Source organism: Misgurnus anguillicaudatus, chromosome 20 (assembly GCF_027580225.2).
Source record: "Misgurnus anguillicaudatus chromosome 20, ASM2758022v2, whole genome shotgun sequence".
NCBI lineage: Eukaryota > Metazoa > Chordata > Actinopteri > Cypriniformes > Cobitidae > Misgurnus > Misgurnus anguillicaudatus.
The window spans coordinates 31792282-31808620 of NC_073356.2; the positions used below are offsets into that span (position 1 = coordinate 31792282).

Consider the following 16339-nt stretch of genomic DNA (forward strand, 5'->3'; position numbering starts at 1 on the left):
TAGAACAATTTGGCACTTTTGTATAACAAAAAATGTATAGTAGATTTATTTTTAAACGTTTAAAAAAGAACAATTCGAATTACAAGTTTGTTTAATCAGTCTGAATGTTATTTATTTTCTTTATTTGTATTTTTTCTCACAGGGCATGCTGATTGAAGGACCACCAGGACCAGAAGGACCAGCAGTATGTACATTCTTTCTAAATGTTTTTTATAGATTTCTTATCTAGCCCCCAGAACAAACAATATAAAATAACCTTACTTTCTAAAGTGTATGTAAAGATAGATTCAGAAGGAATTTATATAGAAATTTAGGCCTAGTCCACACAGACACGTTTTTTCTCCAGCATTTAGAAAAAATCCCATCCACACATGCTCGGTTTATAAGAAATCTCTGCCTACATGAAAATGCAAAAACACGCTATCACGTGCTATCAAGGGCATGCCACACCAGAAGGCGGTAATATTACCCTAATCCTAAAGCCATGTTGGCCAATCAGAAGCCTTAATCAGAATCACAAACCCGGGTTTTACTGTCTACATGACACACTGCAACCCTGGCAGGGTTTTTTAAAAATGTCCGATTTCAGTGACCTGATACTGCGTTTCCGTGTGGACGAATGGCCGAACCATGTAAAAAAGTCATTAAAAAAATATATTATAAAAATGTCCATGTGAACAGGTCCCTAGACAGTACCTATTAAAAATCAATCGCAAGTCTCTTGAGGCCCATATTGGCAACACCACTTGCAGCTTGTTTCCAATCAGTAAACTAAGTTACAAATTTCTCTGATGACTTAGCTTCCCTTTTAAATAAAATATATGAAAATGACCAGTTTGATATGACAGCAATGGAAACATAAATATTTATGAAAATATCTCAAATATATTTTTCACGTTGCTCATGCACTTTCTAAAGTAAAGAATGTTTGCAAAATTAACTTTATAAAATGAATACTGTAACATTTAGCTTTTAATAGTGTCTTTCTCTCTGCATTAGGGTCTCCCTGGCCATGCAGGACCGAGTGGCCCACCTGGTTCTGTTGGTGATCCTGGTGAAAGGGTGAGTATATGCCTCTAAAATGTTTTAGACAGTTTTCATACTTTAGATGCTGTTAAAGGCAAATGTAATGGTAAAGGTGCTCTTGACTCAGTTTTTCAGTAATTTGTAAGAGTCTAAAGCCTTCTAATCAGTGATATTGGGTGTTTCTACAGGGTTTTCCTGGTAAGGCTGGTCTACCTGGAGCAGATGGTGTCCCCGGACCTCCAGGAACTTCTGTCATGCTTCCTGTAAGTACCTCTGTATCCAGTTTAGTCTACTTTTGGTCAGCGAAATGAACTCTGCATGATAATTGCACACACTTTGTGTAGTAAATGCTGCTCCATCTGAAGTGATGGCAATTCACTTGTAATCAAGGAACCGGCTTTACTGATGAGATGCACATGACAATCGCATGCGATTTATTGTGCAGCCCTAGTATTCAACCCTTTAATGATACTCAGACTCATCTTGCACTAGATGTCTAGGTTAAATAATTGTTAAATATAATTGTTAATAGCATGAAAATCTGACTTTTTCCAAGTGCTAAAATTGGGTCCCCAGTGCATTTATAATCCTAGAAAATGTGAAAAAGAAAAACCTGTAGCTTTGTTTTGGTAAACCATTCTCTGCAAGCAAATAATAGCTCATTCAGATTTCACCTGTTTTGTGACATAGGTAGCTAGTCTTATTACAGTAATACCACCCCTTAATCTGCACTATCCAACGGCACTGCCATTTAGTGCAGAGAGAAAGAGAGAGAGAAAAAAATTGACAGCACAATTGAGTTTCAATTTCAACAAACCACCATTATGTTGATCAGTGCTTGCATTTCATCAACTCATTTGCATTTTAAAGGATACACCCAAAAATGGCAAATTTTTGCTCGCACCTACAAAGTAGCAATTTTAACATGCTATTTTTTGAGCTAAAATTTCACATAAACACTCTGGGGACACTAAAGACTTAATTTACATCTTTAAAAAAATCTCATAATATGACCCCTTTAAATAACTGATAACAGCTTTGTGATTGTAAAACTTTGAGGAAGGTGGTGTGCTTAATGCCTAACATTCTTATTGTTCTGCATTGATACACACATTGGAACATTTTCAGACTCAAAAAGGTTAAGATTAGGCCCTTATAATCTGGACACCATCCTGCAATGGTAACTTAACCATTATAAATGCTGATCAGCATGTCCGGCACAAGATGAGTTTTAAAACTATGCCATTCTTTGGAAGATCACATTGACAGTAAAAGTAAAATGGACTTAAAAACAATGAAAATAAACCTACTGGACATGTCAATTTATTGATTTCCAAACTTCTTTATGTTCCTGTAGTTCCGCTTTGGACAGAGTGGTGGCGAAAAAGGGCCCAGCGCCTCCGCACAGGAAGCCCAAGCACAAGCCATTCTGTCTCAGGCCCGGGTAAGAAGCTGCTATCATACAACAATAATTTGATATTTTTTGCTATTTGACATTGACGTTGACTGTACATAATGTATAATAAATAGCATTTCCTCCTAACTAGTTGGCTCTGAAGGGTCCATCTGGGCCAATGGGCTATACTGGCCGTCCTGGACCTATGGTAAGAAAACTTGATTTACTTCATTATTAGTTAACAGACTGAGATGTTAATTTCCATTTCTAGATGTTTCTTGTTGTGATTATTGTGATGTTTTTAATTTCTGTTGAATCTTAAATAGGGATTGCCCGGAAGTCCTGGATTTAAGGGAGAAGGCGGGGACCCTGGTCCACAGGTAAGGACTTGCGTTTATGTATTATTATGATCATAATTCAATAAATAGACACTGTTCAGGCATTGATCATCCTTTACTCTTCTGTTGCTCTTCAGGGCCCAAGAGGTCCTCAAGGAATGTCTGGTCCTCCTGGCAAAGCCGGTCGAAGGGTGAGTCTAGTAAAGTCGCTCTGAATGTGCTTCCTTTAATTGTTATCAATGGGGGTTGCTAAAATTTCTGGCAACACCTTAGCAACTCCCCAGTTACAACCTTACAGCTACCAAACAATGATCTGGCAACCACCCAGAGCAATTTTGCATAATGGGGGGAAGTACTGCATGAGAAAGTAACATCACTTTAAAAGTCTAGTTGGTTTATATTTGATGTCTCCTGCAGGGTCGTGCTGGTGCTGATGGAGCCAGAGGAATGCCAGGAGAATCTGGAATTAAGGTACGTCTTTTAAGCATGTGCATTTTTTAGCTTTACGTATAGTCCAGCTCATGATCTGGAGTATCTGCATCTTTAATTTACTACTTCTTATTTGTGTGCTTCTATAATAGGGTGACCGTGGCTTTGATGGCCTTCCTGGTTTGCCTGGTGATAAGGGTTATCGCGTAAGTGCTTATTTGTCATCATAATCTCTGCTACAAAACTTAATGAGATGCCTACCAGGACATTTTAATGCATGCTTTTGTTACAAAGGTAATCTTGGTGTCATATCTTCTTTTGTCTAAATTAAATCGAAGGCAGCATTGTTTATATCATTTGCAGAAAATACCCAGAATGCATTATATGGGCTAGAATGTGGAGCATAGCTATAAAATAATTACCATAATATTTTTGGTTTTCCTTAGGGTCAAACTGGTGGAATGGGACCCCCAGGACCCCCTGGAGAAGACGGAGAGAGGGTATTTACAAAATATATTATTTTGTGGTGTCACAGTAATAAACATGTCAATGTATGTTGGGATGTGATTGAATTTAATGTGATGCCCTGACCTCCTTTTTTTCTGACATCACTGTTTCTTCTTGTTTTTACCTTTTCTTGACCATTTTCAGGGAGATGATGGAGAGGTCGGACCCAGAGGTCTTCCAGGTGAACCGGTAAGTCTTTCTGTGAACCCATATCACAGTAAAAATAATTCTCGTAGCCTACATAACATAAATCCATAAGCTCAGCGATATGAGTTTATGTTATAAGTCTTTGATGAGGCATATCTGCTCTCTTATTCTGTAGGGGCCCCGTGGTTTGCTGGGACCTAAAGGGCCCTCTGGACTTCCAGGACCTCCTGTGAGTATTTATTAAATGCACAACTTGAAAAAAAATACATACGATCATCAGAAACTAAATTTACGATGTATTTGTGCACAAAAATACATATGTTTCTTTCTGTAATTTGTTATCTATTTTATCTGTCTCTCAGGGTGTTCGTGGAAATGATGGTCCTCATGGTCCAAAAGGAAACTTGGTCAGCATATTATGAAAAAAAATTGGCATATGTAAAACATAAATAGTAAAAATAGCAAACCTATATGAAAAAAATAAAAACAACATTATCTCCTCTCATTGTCCAACCATTCTTTTTCTCTTTCCATTTTTTAGGGACCACAAGGCGAGCCAGGTCCTCCAGGACAGCAGGGGGCACCAGGAACACAGGTAAACAATTAAACAATTTTTAATTTTAAATTGATCACTACGGTGGCCGACAGGGGTCACTGCACTGGAAAAAACACCAGCAAACAAATACAGAAACATGCTGCAAATTCTCACAACAACATGTGTTGTCAAACTGATGAAGATGTTTTCTTAATTTGCTGGTGTTTTATCTATTTGCATGTATTTTCTTTCGTTGCAGTGCAGTGACCCCTGCCGGCCACCATATATTACAGTTTAAAGTCAGAGCCACATAAACAGTTAACTCCAAATTCTTCAGTTTTTGGCAAATTATTTTTCTTGAGTACTTGAGAGAAAGTTATTCAGTCTTAATGTTTTTTTTTTGTGAACACAGGGAATGCCAGGACCACAGGGTGCTCTTGGACCACCAGGAGAGAAAGTGAGTCTTTTATGATTCATAGAATAAATAAGCAATTATGTTTTTATGATGCTATTTTAATACCATTGCCCTACCCAATAACAGTGATGTAATTTCCTGTCTTCTATTAGGGACCCACAGGAAAGCCAGGTCTCCCGGGAATGCCCGGAGCTGATGGCCCTCCAGTAAGTTCTAGACAGAGTTTTTAACCTGTAATTTAATCAAAAACAGGAATGTTATTCAAAGCAATTGTACATGGCTTTGCATTATGTTTGCTAAAATATGTCCCATTTATTTTTGTCCCACAGGGTCATCCAGGAAAAGAAGGGCCTGGTGGAACCAAAGGAAATCAGGTGAATTCATGTCATAAATTTAATACACTGCTTTACTCACTGCTTTCTCCTTAAAGATCCCTAAAGTAAATATCAACTGTGTATAAACTGTATTTACAGTGTGTCTACAAAAAGCAACAAGGATAGCAGTGGTTTCAAATGTCTAAAGAACAAATAGTATATTTATTTAAAAAAAAGTGTTGTGTTGATATTGGTGAAGATGGTGATGCTGATGCTGACTTGACACACATCTTTTTCTGAAAGTTTTGAATACTTTTAAAAGTGTGAAGTTTGGAGGTCATGGTAAAGGCCTACAGACAGAGACAGGTTGTCAAGGGATCAAAGCAATTATGTGACTGTGGAGTCTAACCAAAATGACCTTGCATTATCTATCTATAAAACAGAAAATTCTTAAATACCTTATATTAATTTTTACTGTTTATATTTAGGGTCCAAATGGTCCTCAAGGATCTATCGGCTATCCTGGCCCTCGGGGAATAAAGGTAGACGAATAAGTAATTTTGTTTAATGCAAAATGCAAAAAAGGTTTTGTTCTGTTTGTTTCACTATGGATGTTATCATACTATGTACACTGTAAAAAATAATGCACTGGATTTACTTAAAATACAGTGCATCATTTTTGCATCCACTTTTTTAGTAAGTTTTACTTTTTATTGCATAAATTGCTTAAAATTCCATGTAATAGTTACTTAAAAAAATGGATGCAAAAATTATGCACTATATTTTTAAGTAGATCCAGCCTTTATTTTTTGGAAATCATGGAATGATCATTTTGTTAGACAGTGTTCATGATGGTTTTATAGTCCAGGCCTATCACTGTTTTGGACTGGAAGTTTAAGAACGGCTGTTGGATTGATATTAATTTGCAGCATTTGTACTATGAAACCATTAGACCATCAGATAATATTATATTTATGACATTCACAGGGAGCTCAAGGTATTCGTGGACTTAAGGGTCATAAGGGAGAGAAGGTGAGTGTTTTTATAATAACAGATATTAATATTTATATTGATTAATTATAAATCTTGATAATAATTAAAGTCAGGTTTAGTTTAATTTTGATATTGAATAAGTTCAGTCAGTTGTGACCTATCTGTACCACATATGCATAAATGTCTTATGATAGCTTACACATAATTTTTTTTTTATTTAGGGAGAGGACGGCTTCCCTGGAATCAAAGGAGACTTTGGTGTGAAAGGAGATAGAGTATGTCTTACATAAATAACACACATGATGCAACTGTGTGGATCTTTGCCTTTAACTCAAACACTGCATAAGAATATATGTATGTTTCTATAATACTACATTAAGTTTGAATTCAATTCAGTTGTGTTATCATTAACAGGGTGAGGTGGGAGTACCTGGCCCGAGAGGAGAGGACGGACCTGAAGGCCCGAAGGGTCGTTTCGGCCCCCCTGGTGAAATCGGTCCTATCGGCCTGGTGGGAGAGAAGGTAAGTTTCATTAATTAAAGTTAGAGGTGGCTGCTAGTTTTGAGTTTATATATTTTGTGTATTCACAGACAGATATGCGCAACATAATACTATCAAATATTCTTAAGATTTAATATTATTGCATATCATTTAAATATTTTCTTATGTCATTTCCAGGGTAAACTTGGTGTGCCTGGACTTCCTGGATATCCTGGAAGACAAGGAATCAAGGTCAAATAAACTATTAATAAAACTTATGTGATATGCAGGCAACATTTTCAAAGGATTTTTCATCAATGTAATTGTGTTTTAAGGGCTCCCTTGGTTTCCCAGGATTCCCAGGTTCAAATGGTGAAAAGGGATTAAGGGTGAGTTTTTAAACTGTTTAAATCAATTTTAGCACAAATATAGAGATTATTATGTGAAGTAAAGGCTATGACTAGTAAAGACATAAAGTAAGGGGTATTGGTTACGTATGTACTGTATAATAGAAATACTGCATTTATGCTCAAGGTTAAAGTCCTTTATTATATCCTTTATTATGTCCTTACCTATATTATTCCATTTATCAAGCAATAAGGATCTGCCCCACATGCATCTGCAAATAAAAACTACTCTATAATTGTAGGGCTTTTATTTTGTATACTTATTTTTTTTTTTCTAGGGTTTGGCTGGTAAAGCTGGCCCAAGAGGTCAAAGAGGTCCAACGGTAAGAGCTTGTTTTGATCAATTCTCTAATTTCTTATATATTCATGGTCATTTTATGATATTTGTGAATCTAAGACTGATAGTATTCTTTATGATTTTTTAGGGTCCCAGAGGGCAAAGGGGTCCCCGAGGGTCAACAGGAAAATCAGGTCCTAAGGTATGAACATCATTTGGGGGAACATATCTTATGATCATTGTAGTCAGCGATGATAGATCATGTAACCAATTCTTTTTTGATATTGTAGGGTGGCTCTGGAAGTGACGGCCCACCTGGACCACCAGGAGAGAGAGTGGGTTTATTTAAATGCAACTATATTCATTTCAATATAAAAATGTTTTAGTTGAACTTTAATTAAATTTACATTTTACAGGGACTAACTGGACCACAAGGTGTAAATGGATTCCCTGGGCCAAAGGGACCGCCTGTAAGAGACAATTTATTAGTTTTATCTAATACAGAAATGTCCATTATGTGTATATGTGTTATTTATATGTTGCATGATTTGTGAAGGGACCCCCAGGAAAAGATGGACTGCCTGGACACCCCGGACAAAGAGGCGAAGTTGTGCGTATCTTCTGTTTCTGTGTATAAGGTACAATATTTCAAGTCAGATGTACAGCGGTTGATCATTTCTTGTTTTTTTTTAGGGTTTCCAAGGCAAAACTGGACCACCTGGGCCACCAGGAGTTGTCGGACCACAGGTGCGTTTTTGCTCAAAATGTGTACCTCCATTAAACAAGCAGCACCATTTTCTTATCGATCTGACTTATCTTTAGTATCAACGTATTAAATTGCAGTCTGTATAAAATATTGAACAATATAAGCTTTAGTTAAAGCTAGTTCTTGTTTAGGGTCCATCTGGTGAGACCGGTGCCTTGGGTGAGCGTGGCCACCCCGGACCCCCAGGACCACCCGGTGAGCAAGGTCTGTCTGGCCCATCTGGTAAAGAGGGAACCAAAGGAGATCCCGGTCCACCTGGTGGGCCAGGTAAAGATGGACCACCTGGACTGAGAGGATTCCCAGGAGAGAGAGGATTACCAGGAACACCAGTAAGAAAACTCACCCAAGAAAACAGCATCTCAAACTGACTTTTATATTGTACAACCTTTTTATTCACATAAATGCTTAACCTGTGTTTTCTTTAGGGCGGTGGTGGACTCAAAGGAGGTGAAGGCCCTGCAGGACCACCTGGACCCGCTGTATGTAGATCATATCCACTGCCATTTAGTTTAGTACCAAAACATGTTAAGAGTGTTTTTGAGAATCACCTGTATCATTTTTAAGGATGTAACCCAAATTCACTTTCTTTGCAGGGATCTCCTGGTGAGAGAGGACTTGCTGGTACTGCAGGCCCTATTGGCCCACCTGGACGTCCTGGACCTCAGGGGCCTCCTGGAACTGCAGGAGAAAAGGGAGTGCCGGTTCGTGTCAAGTCCTCATTTTTTCTGTATCTATTAGAGGGATATATATTACACATTTGTCACAGAAGATGATTTAATTTGCCGGGTGAGAAAGGTCCGATTGGTCCAGCTGGTCGTGATGGCATCCAAGGTCCGGCTGGTCTGCCAGGCCCTGCTGGACCTGCGGGTGTTGCTGGAGAGGATGGAGATAAGGTCAGTTATCTTTTTATATCATAATGTAAGATCATCAGAATCATATGCATGTTCTTTTCAGAAATTAAAGTCTGTATTATTCTGTGCCTAGGGTGAGGTCGGAGAACCAGGACAAAAGGGAGGTAAAGGATCCAAGGGTGAACATGTAAGTCAATTGCATAGTCTGCATTTTTTTCTTGTATTTATTTTTGTGAATATAATATTAATCGATCTATCAATCAATTATTTGTGTATTTACAGGGTCCTCCTGGTCCGCCTGGACCAATGGGTCCTGTTGGACAGCCTGGTGCAGCTGTAAGTATGAAGGGAACATACAGTACATGTATTGAAATCATACACATGATTGGACAATTAAATAGTCATTACAATCAATCCCATTTTAAAACTTTTACCCCACTCAGGGTGCTGATGGTGAGACAGGTGCAAGAGGTCAACAAGGGCCATTTGGTGCTAAAGGAGATGAAGGAACCAGAGGATTTCCCGGACCTCCAGGTCCCATTGGACTGCAGGTATATTAAATAAACGTTCTTGATTTTTTCAGTCAAACCCATTAAACTACATAAAGCATGCTTCAGTTTTGTTCATACTTTTTTGTGTTTTTAGGGGTTGCCTGGACCATCAGGAGAAAAGGGAGAAGTTGGAGATGTTGGGCCATTGGTGAGTCTTGGTGGCAAATTTTTTACTACTGTGTATCCAGTAGTTGCATAAAATAAAAAAATGTAATCATCTTAAGATGGATGTGTATAATGGGTCCATGAAGTATTATATAAGGTATACTTGATAATCTGTGTGTTGTTGATTATGTTTTTCTGTAGGGCCCTCCGGGTCCCCCAGGTCCACGTGGTCCAGCTGGTCCTAATGGAGCTGATGTGAGTAACTTTTACTTAATTTCACATAATTACTACTAACAACTAATTTTAATTGGACAAATATTTAAACATCCTATTTTCCAGCTTTACCATTACAATATAAGCATCGTCTTCATTGCTGTTCTCATTTTTTGGTCCTTTATGTCATGTGTATTCCAGGGTACTCAAGGTCCTCCAGGAGGTTTGGGTAATCCAGGTCCCATAGGAGAGAAGGCAAGTATAGAAGATGCTTCAAAGATGTCAACTACACAATTGACAAGATATAGTGATTTTATTATTGGCTTACCTGACTTTTTATTTGTAATAACAGGGTGAGCCTGGTGAATCTGGACCACCTGGTGTTGGCGGAGAGCCAGGAAAAGTGGTAATTTACCGGCATACCAACCTTCTTTTGCCACATGGCTGATATGATATATATTTTATCGGCTAATGTACACTTAATGTATGCATTAAAATATGTTCATATACAAAATTCACTTATCGAATGATAGGGTCCGAGAGGAGAGCGTGGCGAGAAGGGAGAGGCTGGGCAGCCTGGCACAGCTGGTCCTCCTGGTGGAAAGGGACCTACTGGAGATGATGGACCTAAAGGAAATCCTGTATGTATTAAAAACAACACAGCCTTAAAACAGGAAATATGTCTCTGCATTACTCTCCAGCATCTTATATTTGTCTCTTCAAGGGTCCTGTTGGTTTCCCCGGTGATCCCGGCCCACCTGGTGAAGTTGGACCACGGGTAAGTAGAGCATCTTTTATTTAGAAACAAGTCACGCTATGAATACAAATGTGTTGACTTAAAGCAAAAAAACTGAACTGGTGTATTATTTCTAAAATTTTGTACGGGGCCAAGATGGAGCAAAGGGAGACCGTGGAGAGAGCGGTGAACAAGGAGAAGCTGTGAGTGAAAGTTTCAAACTGTTCTGTACCAGGTGTTTCTTACAGCATATTTTATTCACTATGGTCTTTGTATGGATTTAGGGGTCTCCTGGACCAACTGGTGAGAACGGACCACCCGGACCTCCAGGAAAGAGAGTAAGATCACCATGACAACAGCCTCCATTAAATGACAGTAGATCTGCTGATATAAATATATGTGAAGTGCAGTTGTATCTGCACTTGATACGGATCAGTAGGGGGAAGCGGGGCACAACCTAACGCTTTTTGGTTTTGGCTCAATCATTAAAAAAATATTTAAGTTTGATTAATTATATTTTTACACAAGCAACACACATATTTCTGCTACAAATGAACATTTGAAGTTTGTTTCTAGTACTTACCATTCTTGGACAAAAACACCAAACGTGACAGAAGTGCAAACGTTACAACTTATCCCATAGGTGGGGTTAATAGTAACAGGCAGGGGGTTAGTTGTAACACTTGCTAAAAATTAAGTTTCCAGGCAAATATTTCAATACTTTTTTGTCTATATACTAGAAGTGGATATTGTTTATATATCTGTTTATAATAGTGAGGTATCCACACTGTATTCATTCATCCAGCCCTTTTCTAACAATAGTTCAATTATAAATGGATGCAAATGTCTAAATATGTAAGAAAAAGCAGCACAATTATGACAAAAATTTTTTTTATATGTGACCCAGTCTGTAATAACCATACTACAGTTTGAAAATCAAATTCTGAGATAATGAGCATCAACGTCTGATTTTAGACATTCATTTCATTCTTTGACGTGACCTTATTCAATCAATAAAGATATGAACAAAAATAAATTTTAAGACATGATTTTTGATAAAACAGGCACATTTATTTTGTTGGCAGCCAGCACTCATTCGTGTGTAGCCTATTTAAAACAACGGCAAGAATTACTCTAACGTTAGTGGTTTTCATATCGTAAGTGCTGAGGGGTTAGTTGTAACACAGCGTTACAATTAACCCCGCTGGGTCAAAATATTTTCAAGCCCACCAAAAAAGTTGCTAAGAGCTGCAGACATATTTCAAAACGATGTTATGTTTTAGTTAACAAGACACTGATTAATATGACATAGCATTGGATTTGGTATCTTACACCAAAACGTCCATGAGACAACTAACCCTGCGTTAGTTTTTACCCCATGCACCCCTACTGTATAACATTACATTTAACTATTTGACCTATTTTGTAAACTGTAAATGGTGTGATTTTAGGGTCCTCCAGGAACAAGGGGACCAGAGGGCCGAGAGGGAGAAAAGGGAAGCAAGGTAAGAACAACTGAGAATGTAACTGCAACAAATAAACACTCTCTCTTTATATATTTTTCTCTATTATATATAATTTTTTTCATATGTTAATAGGGAGAATCAGGTGCTCTTGGACCTCCAGGAAAGACTGGACCCGTAGGTCCACAGGGTCAGCCAGGAAAACCAGGAACTGATGGTTTAAGAGGATTACCTGGATCAGTGGTAAGATGACCAAACATGTTTGTTAAAAACAATCATAGCATTTAAGACTTTGGCCTCGTGCACACTGCAAGCTTTTGGGAGTGACAACCGCATTTAAATACGGGAGTGAATCCCCTAAATGTTCATTTCATGTCTGTACGGAACAAGACTCACTCCTGAAAATATGATGATTGACACAGAGATAACAATAGCAACGTTCTGCCGTCTCACGTGCTTATCACTCACAGCTTTTACCAAAATAATTTAACAGCGTTATGTTTTGCAATAAACCTCCGTCTTGGCGTTGTGCATTGTACGCATTTTTGAGGCTGCTCCATGGCGCGCTGTCTTGCAGGGTTGCCAGGTCCTCGTCTGTTTTGTTCGTATGTACCGTTTTGCCGCTTAACCGTTAAGGCTTTCAGAAGAGAGACATGTCATGTCCATGATGCACGTTTAAACACTTTATTAACTACTAGTTGATCAGTTCGGTTATGTACACACACTATGCAGAGTTTCTGTAAATGCAGTTGTCACTACCTGCATTTTGCAGGAGTTAATTCGGTGGTAAAATGCGGTTGTCAGTCCCATAAATTACTAAATTGTGTGTGTACAGAACAGGATTAAGCATTAAAAGGTGAAGTGACAACCGAATTAATATAAAGTGTGTACGGGACCTTTGTGACTACATACAGACATCAGACTATCTTGCATAATTGTGATTTTTCTTGTTTTACAGGGTGAACAAGGTTCTCCAGGTCTTGCTGGTCAGAAGGGACCTGTTGGACCCATGGTAAGACTGTCCGTTCTCAGATTTATAGTAATGAATTGAGCATATAATTTATTGAAATGCATTGAATAACAAATTGCTAATTTTTCCTCACAGGGTCCTCCAGGTTTACCTGGTCTCCGTGGGGATCCAGGTTCTAAAGGTGAGAAGGGACATCCAGGTATGCTCGGTCTGATTGGGCCTCCAGGTGAACAAGGAGAGAAAGGTGACAGAGGTCTGTCGGGACCCCAGGGATCACATGGAGCCAAGGGTGAAACGGTAAAGTCTGGTTATGAATTTATCAAAATATATCACGTCTTATGTTCACCAGACATCAAAAATCGTAAAGGAATGTAAAGTTGTTTTCAGTTCATGATGTGTCATATTGTATTGTAGGGTATACCTGGTGCAACTGGACCTCTCGGCCCTTCAGGTCCAGCTGGTATGCCTGTGAGTATCATTTCAATGCAGTCTATTCTGCAAAGCTCGTAGACATATGATGCATGAATTGATGATACATGTTGTTGGTTGCTTGGATGAACTGATGTGATGTTTCTCTCAGGGTCCAAGGGGTATCAAGGGAGCTAAAGGTGCCTCGGTGAGTAATTCTGAGTAATACTTTTTAATTCAATTATTTTAAAAATAGATCTTGTTTTTGTCTAACACTAAATGTTTCTCTGTGGTTCAGGGTGGAGCTGGTCCTAAAGGAGAGAAAGGTGTACCAGGACAACCAGGACCACCTGTGAGTATACACATCTTTAATATGCAAGATTAGTGACATATAACCGTGGAGATGATCTTTAAAAACATGCAATCATTTACAAGATTAAGGAGATTTCTGCACTAAATTCTCCTTTATCTTTAGGGACCCCCTGGTGAAGTCATCCAGCCCTTGCCTATTCACATCCCGAAGAAATCCAAGCGCTCCATCGATGCCAGTAAGATGTTTTCTGACACTGAGGCTGCCGACACCGCTGGCACAGAGTTCTTGACGGGTAATGAAGGTATGGAGGAGATCTTCGGTTCACTCAATTCCCTGCGCCAGGAGATCGAGAGCATGCGATTCCCATTGGGAACGCAGGAAAGCCCGGCACGTACCTGTCAGGACCTCCATCTCAGCCAGCCAGAATTGAAGGATGGTACGATTGTCATAGTTAATGTGTGATTGACATATTCACTGACCAGTTGAAAGGTACCAAATCAAGGTTATCATTCATTTATTCAGGCGAATATTGGATTGATCCAAACCAAGGATGCGCCCGCGACTCCTTCAAGGTTTTCTGCAATTTCACAGCGGGAGGAGAGACTTGCTTGTATCCAAGCAAATCAGTAGAGAACGTAAAGATATCTGGTCATGTTTGTAGGTTACGTATGAAATCTTACGTTTTAATTCACTGTATATCCTCTCACAGGTAAAGATGAACTCTTGGTCGAAAGAGAAGCCTGGTTCCTGGTACAGTCAGTTTTCTAATGGAAACAAGGTGAGTCTATCAGATGAAAAAAATCACATCATCGCTGCTCTCAAATCTCATAGGCAAGTTTTATTACAATTAGAGACAAAGACATAGGTGGAGTCTGGGGAGGGGGCAGGGGGGCACTGCCCCCCCAGACCAGAGCCAATTATGATTTTGTTTGAGCTGTTAATGAAATAGAAATATAAGAATACATATTTTATGTTTAAACTTAATATTTTAATGGGTAGACTAAGTAACTTAAGGCTAAGCTAATTTTTACTAATTAATATAAACCATGTGTGAAACCATGAAACGCACTAATTTAAAATATTACAATACCATTGTTTGCCAATAGGTGCACCCCAAGCACAAATGCCAAACTCCGCCTATAGACAAGAAAACTCCCAAGTCATTCATATTAAAATGAAAGTTGAGTTAATTTGCATTGATGTAAGCATTAGCAAACCATTGGCACAAATAGTTGAAAAGAGTTTACACATGTAAATGAGCTGTGATGAGGAAATCACCAATAGGTATGCATATAGTGGAGGTCATGTGATCTGACTTCTTGTACAGCTGAATACTGAAGTTTATTAGCACATCGACTTGGCGACCTGGAGCTCAGTTGGTAGAGCATTGCGTTAGCAGTGCAAAAGGTCATGGACTCGATTCCCAAGGAAAACATAGAGATAAAAATGTATAAATCGAATGCATTATAATTACATTGGATAAAAGCATCTGCCAAATGCATACATGTTAAAAAGATTACAGTAATAAGTTGATGTATTGATTCTTTGTGTTTTAGTTTACATATGTTGACGTGAGTGGAGAACCTGTGGGTGTCGTCCAGGTGGGCTTCTTGCGGTTGCTTAGCATCCAGGCCCGTCAGAATCTTACCTATCATTGCCATCATTCAGTAGCCTGGTCTGACCGCACCGCTGGCAACGGTTACCAGAGGGCGCTTCACTTCCAGGGTGCCAATGATGAGGAGCTGAGCTATGAGAGCAGTCCTTACATCAAAGCCCTCATCGACGGATGCTCTGTAAGTTTCTTCAACCTGTTTCAAAGCAACAAATAATGATAAATGATAACAAATAATACGTGACCCTGTACCACAAAACTAGTCATAAGAGTATTTTTTTAAAATCTATATCTATGTATCATCGTCATTTGTTAAGATAGGACATTATTTGGCTGAGATTCAACTATTTGAAAATCTGGAATCTGAGGGTGCAAAAAAATAAAAATATTAAGAAAATCGCCTTTAAAATTGTTCAAATGATGTCCTTAGCAACACATATATTACTAATGGTAAATACTTTTTTATATAAATTTATGGTAGGAAATTTACAAAAACTCTTTATGGAACATGATCTTAACTGTTAAGCGTCACCGTCCCATATACGGGACACCTAAGTTTACTTCAATATTGTTGATGTACATTTTAATCTATCACTACAAATATATCGTTGGAAAGGTCTAAGCCTCTAGAATACATATTTCAACAGTGTTTTATAAAATAAATTATGTAGGGAGATTAATTAATTCATTTATTAAGAAAGTGTGCCTCAAAACATTTATATCCTGCTAAATGTCACTGTCCCGCCAGCGGGACGCCTACGATTATTCAGTGTTTTTGCATGTGAATTCTTATCCAGTCTTGACAACAAAAAAAGCTCTAAGAGTTTAGAGATTTAATTTATGATCAGGATTTGGGAAAATGAATGACATAGTGAGAGCCATTTTCTAAAAAGCCACGGGTCCACAGGTGGGCCCATGTTTTTACTATATATTTGTAACATTAATACCCTATCTAAACCTAAAATATCTTGACAAACTATATATCATTGGAAAACTCTGCGAGTGTAGTTTTTTAATTTGATCATCATTTGGGGGAAATTATGACGTAGTGAGAATCAGTTACTAAAATGTCACCGGGCCACAGGTG

At 38.4% G+C, this 16339-nt stretch overlaps 1 protein-coding gene across 1 annotated transcript in view; it reads left to right on the forward strand.

Moving 5' to 3' along the window:
- The window catches only part of col11a2 (collagen, type XI, alpha 2), a 37530-nt gene that overhangs the window by 18083 nt on the left and 3108 nt on the right, over positions 1-16339 (forward strand). The window contains exons 11-65 of the mRNA XM_073858538.1: positions 143-184; positions 1000-1062; positions 1215-1289; positions 2384-2470; positions 2574-2630; positions 2749-2802; positions 2898-2951; positions 3178-3231; positions 3342-3395; positions 3636-3689; positions 3841-3885; positions 4019-4072; positions 4206-4250; positions 4385-4438; positions 4791-4835; positions 4946-4999; positions 5123-5167; positions 5596-5649; positions 6095-6139; positions 6322-6375; positions 6515-6622; positions 6779-6832; positions 6916-6969; positions 7266-7310; positions 7413-7466; positions 7555-7599; positions 7681-7734; positions 7821-7874; positions 7958-8011; positions 8162-8359; positions 8456-8509; positions 8624-8737; positions 8822-8923; positions 9015-9068; positions 9164-9217; positions 9325-9432; positions 9527-9580; positions 9739-9792; positions 9952-10005; positions 10103-10156; positions 10284-10391; positions 10475-10524; positions 10632-10689; positions 10771-10824; positions 11938-11991; positions 12085-12192; positions 12908-12961; positions 13055-13216; positions 13334-13387; positions 13500-13535; positions 13626-13679; positions 13803-14076; positions 14163-14275; positions 14350-14418; positions 15197-15433. Of these exons, the coding sequence (XP_073714639.1) occupies positions 143-184; positions 1000-1062; positions 1215-1289; positions 2384-2470; positions 2574-2630; positions 2749-2802; positions 2898-2951; positions 3178-3231; positions 3342-3395; positions 3636-3689; positions 3841-3885; positions 4019-4072; positions 4206-4250; positions 4385-4438; positions 4791-4835; positions 4946-4999; positions 5123-5167; positions 5596-5649; positions 6095-6139; positions 6322-6375; positions 6515-6622; positions 6779-6832; positions 6916-6969; positions 7266-7310; positions 7413-7466; positions 7555-7599; positions 7681-7734; positions 7821-7874; positions 7958-8011; positions 8162-8359; positions 8456-8509; positions 8624-8737; positions 8822-8923; positions 9015-9068; positions 9164-9217; positions 9325-9432; positions 9527-9580; positions 9739-9792; positions 9952-10005; positions 10103-10156; positions 10284-10391; positions 10475-10524; positions 10632-10689; positions 10771-10824; positions 11938-11991; positions 12085-12192; positions 12908-12961; positions 13055-13216; positions 13334-13387; positions 13500-13535; positions 13626-13679; positions 13803-14076; positions 14163-14275; positions 14350-14418; positions 15197-15433 (3996 nt within the window). The remainder of the gene's footprint in view (positions 1-142; positions 185-999; positions 1063-1214; positions 1290-2383; positions 2471-2573; positions 2631-2748; positions 2803-2897; positions 2952-3177; positions 3232-3341; positions 3396-3635; positions 3690-3840; positions 3886-4018; positions 4073-4205; positions 4251-4384; positions 4439-4790; positions 4836-4945; positions 5000-5122; positions 5168-5595; positions 5650-6094; positions 6140-6321; positions 6376-6514; positions 6623-6778; positions 6833-6915; positions 6970-7265; positions 7311-7412; positions 7467-7554; positions 7600-7680; positions 7735-7820; positions 7875-7957; positions 8012-8161; positions 8360-8455; positions 8510-8623; positions 8738-8821; positions 8924-9014; positions 9069-9163; positions 9218-9324; positions 9433-9526; positions 9581-9738; positions 9793-9951; positions 10006-10102; positions 10157-10283; positions 10392-10474; positions 10525-10631; positions 10690-10770; positions 10825-11937; positions 11992-12084; positions 12193-12907; positions 12962-13054; positions 13217-13333; positions 13388-13499; positions 13536-13625; positions 13680-13802; positions 14077-14162; positions 14276-14349; positions 14419-15196; positions 15434-16339) is intronic.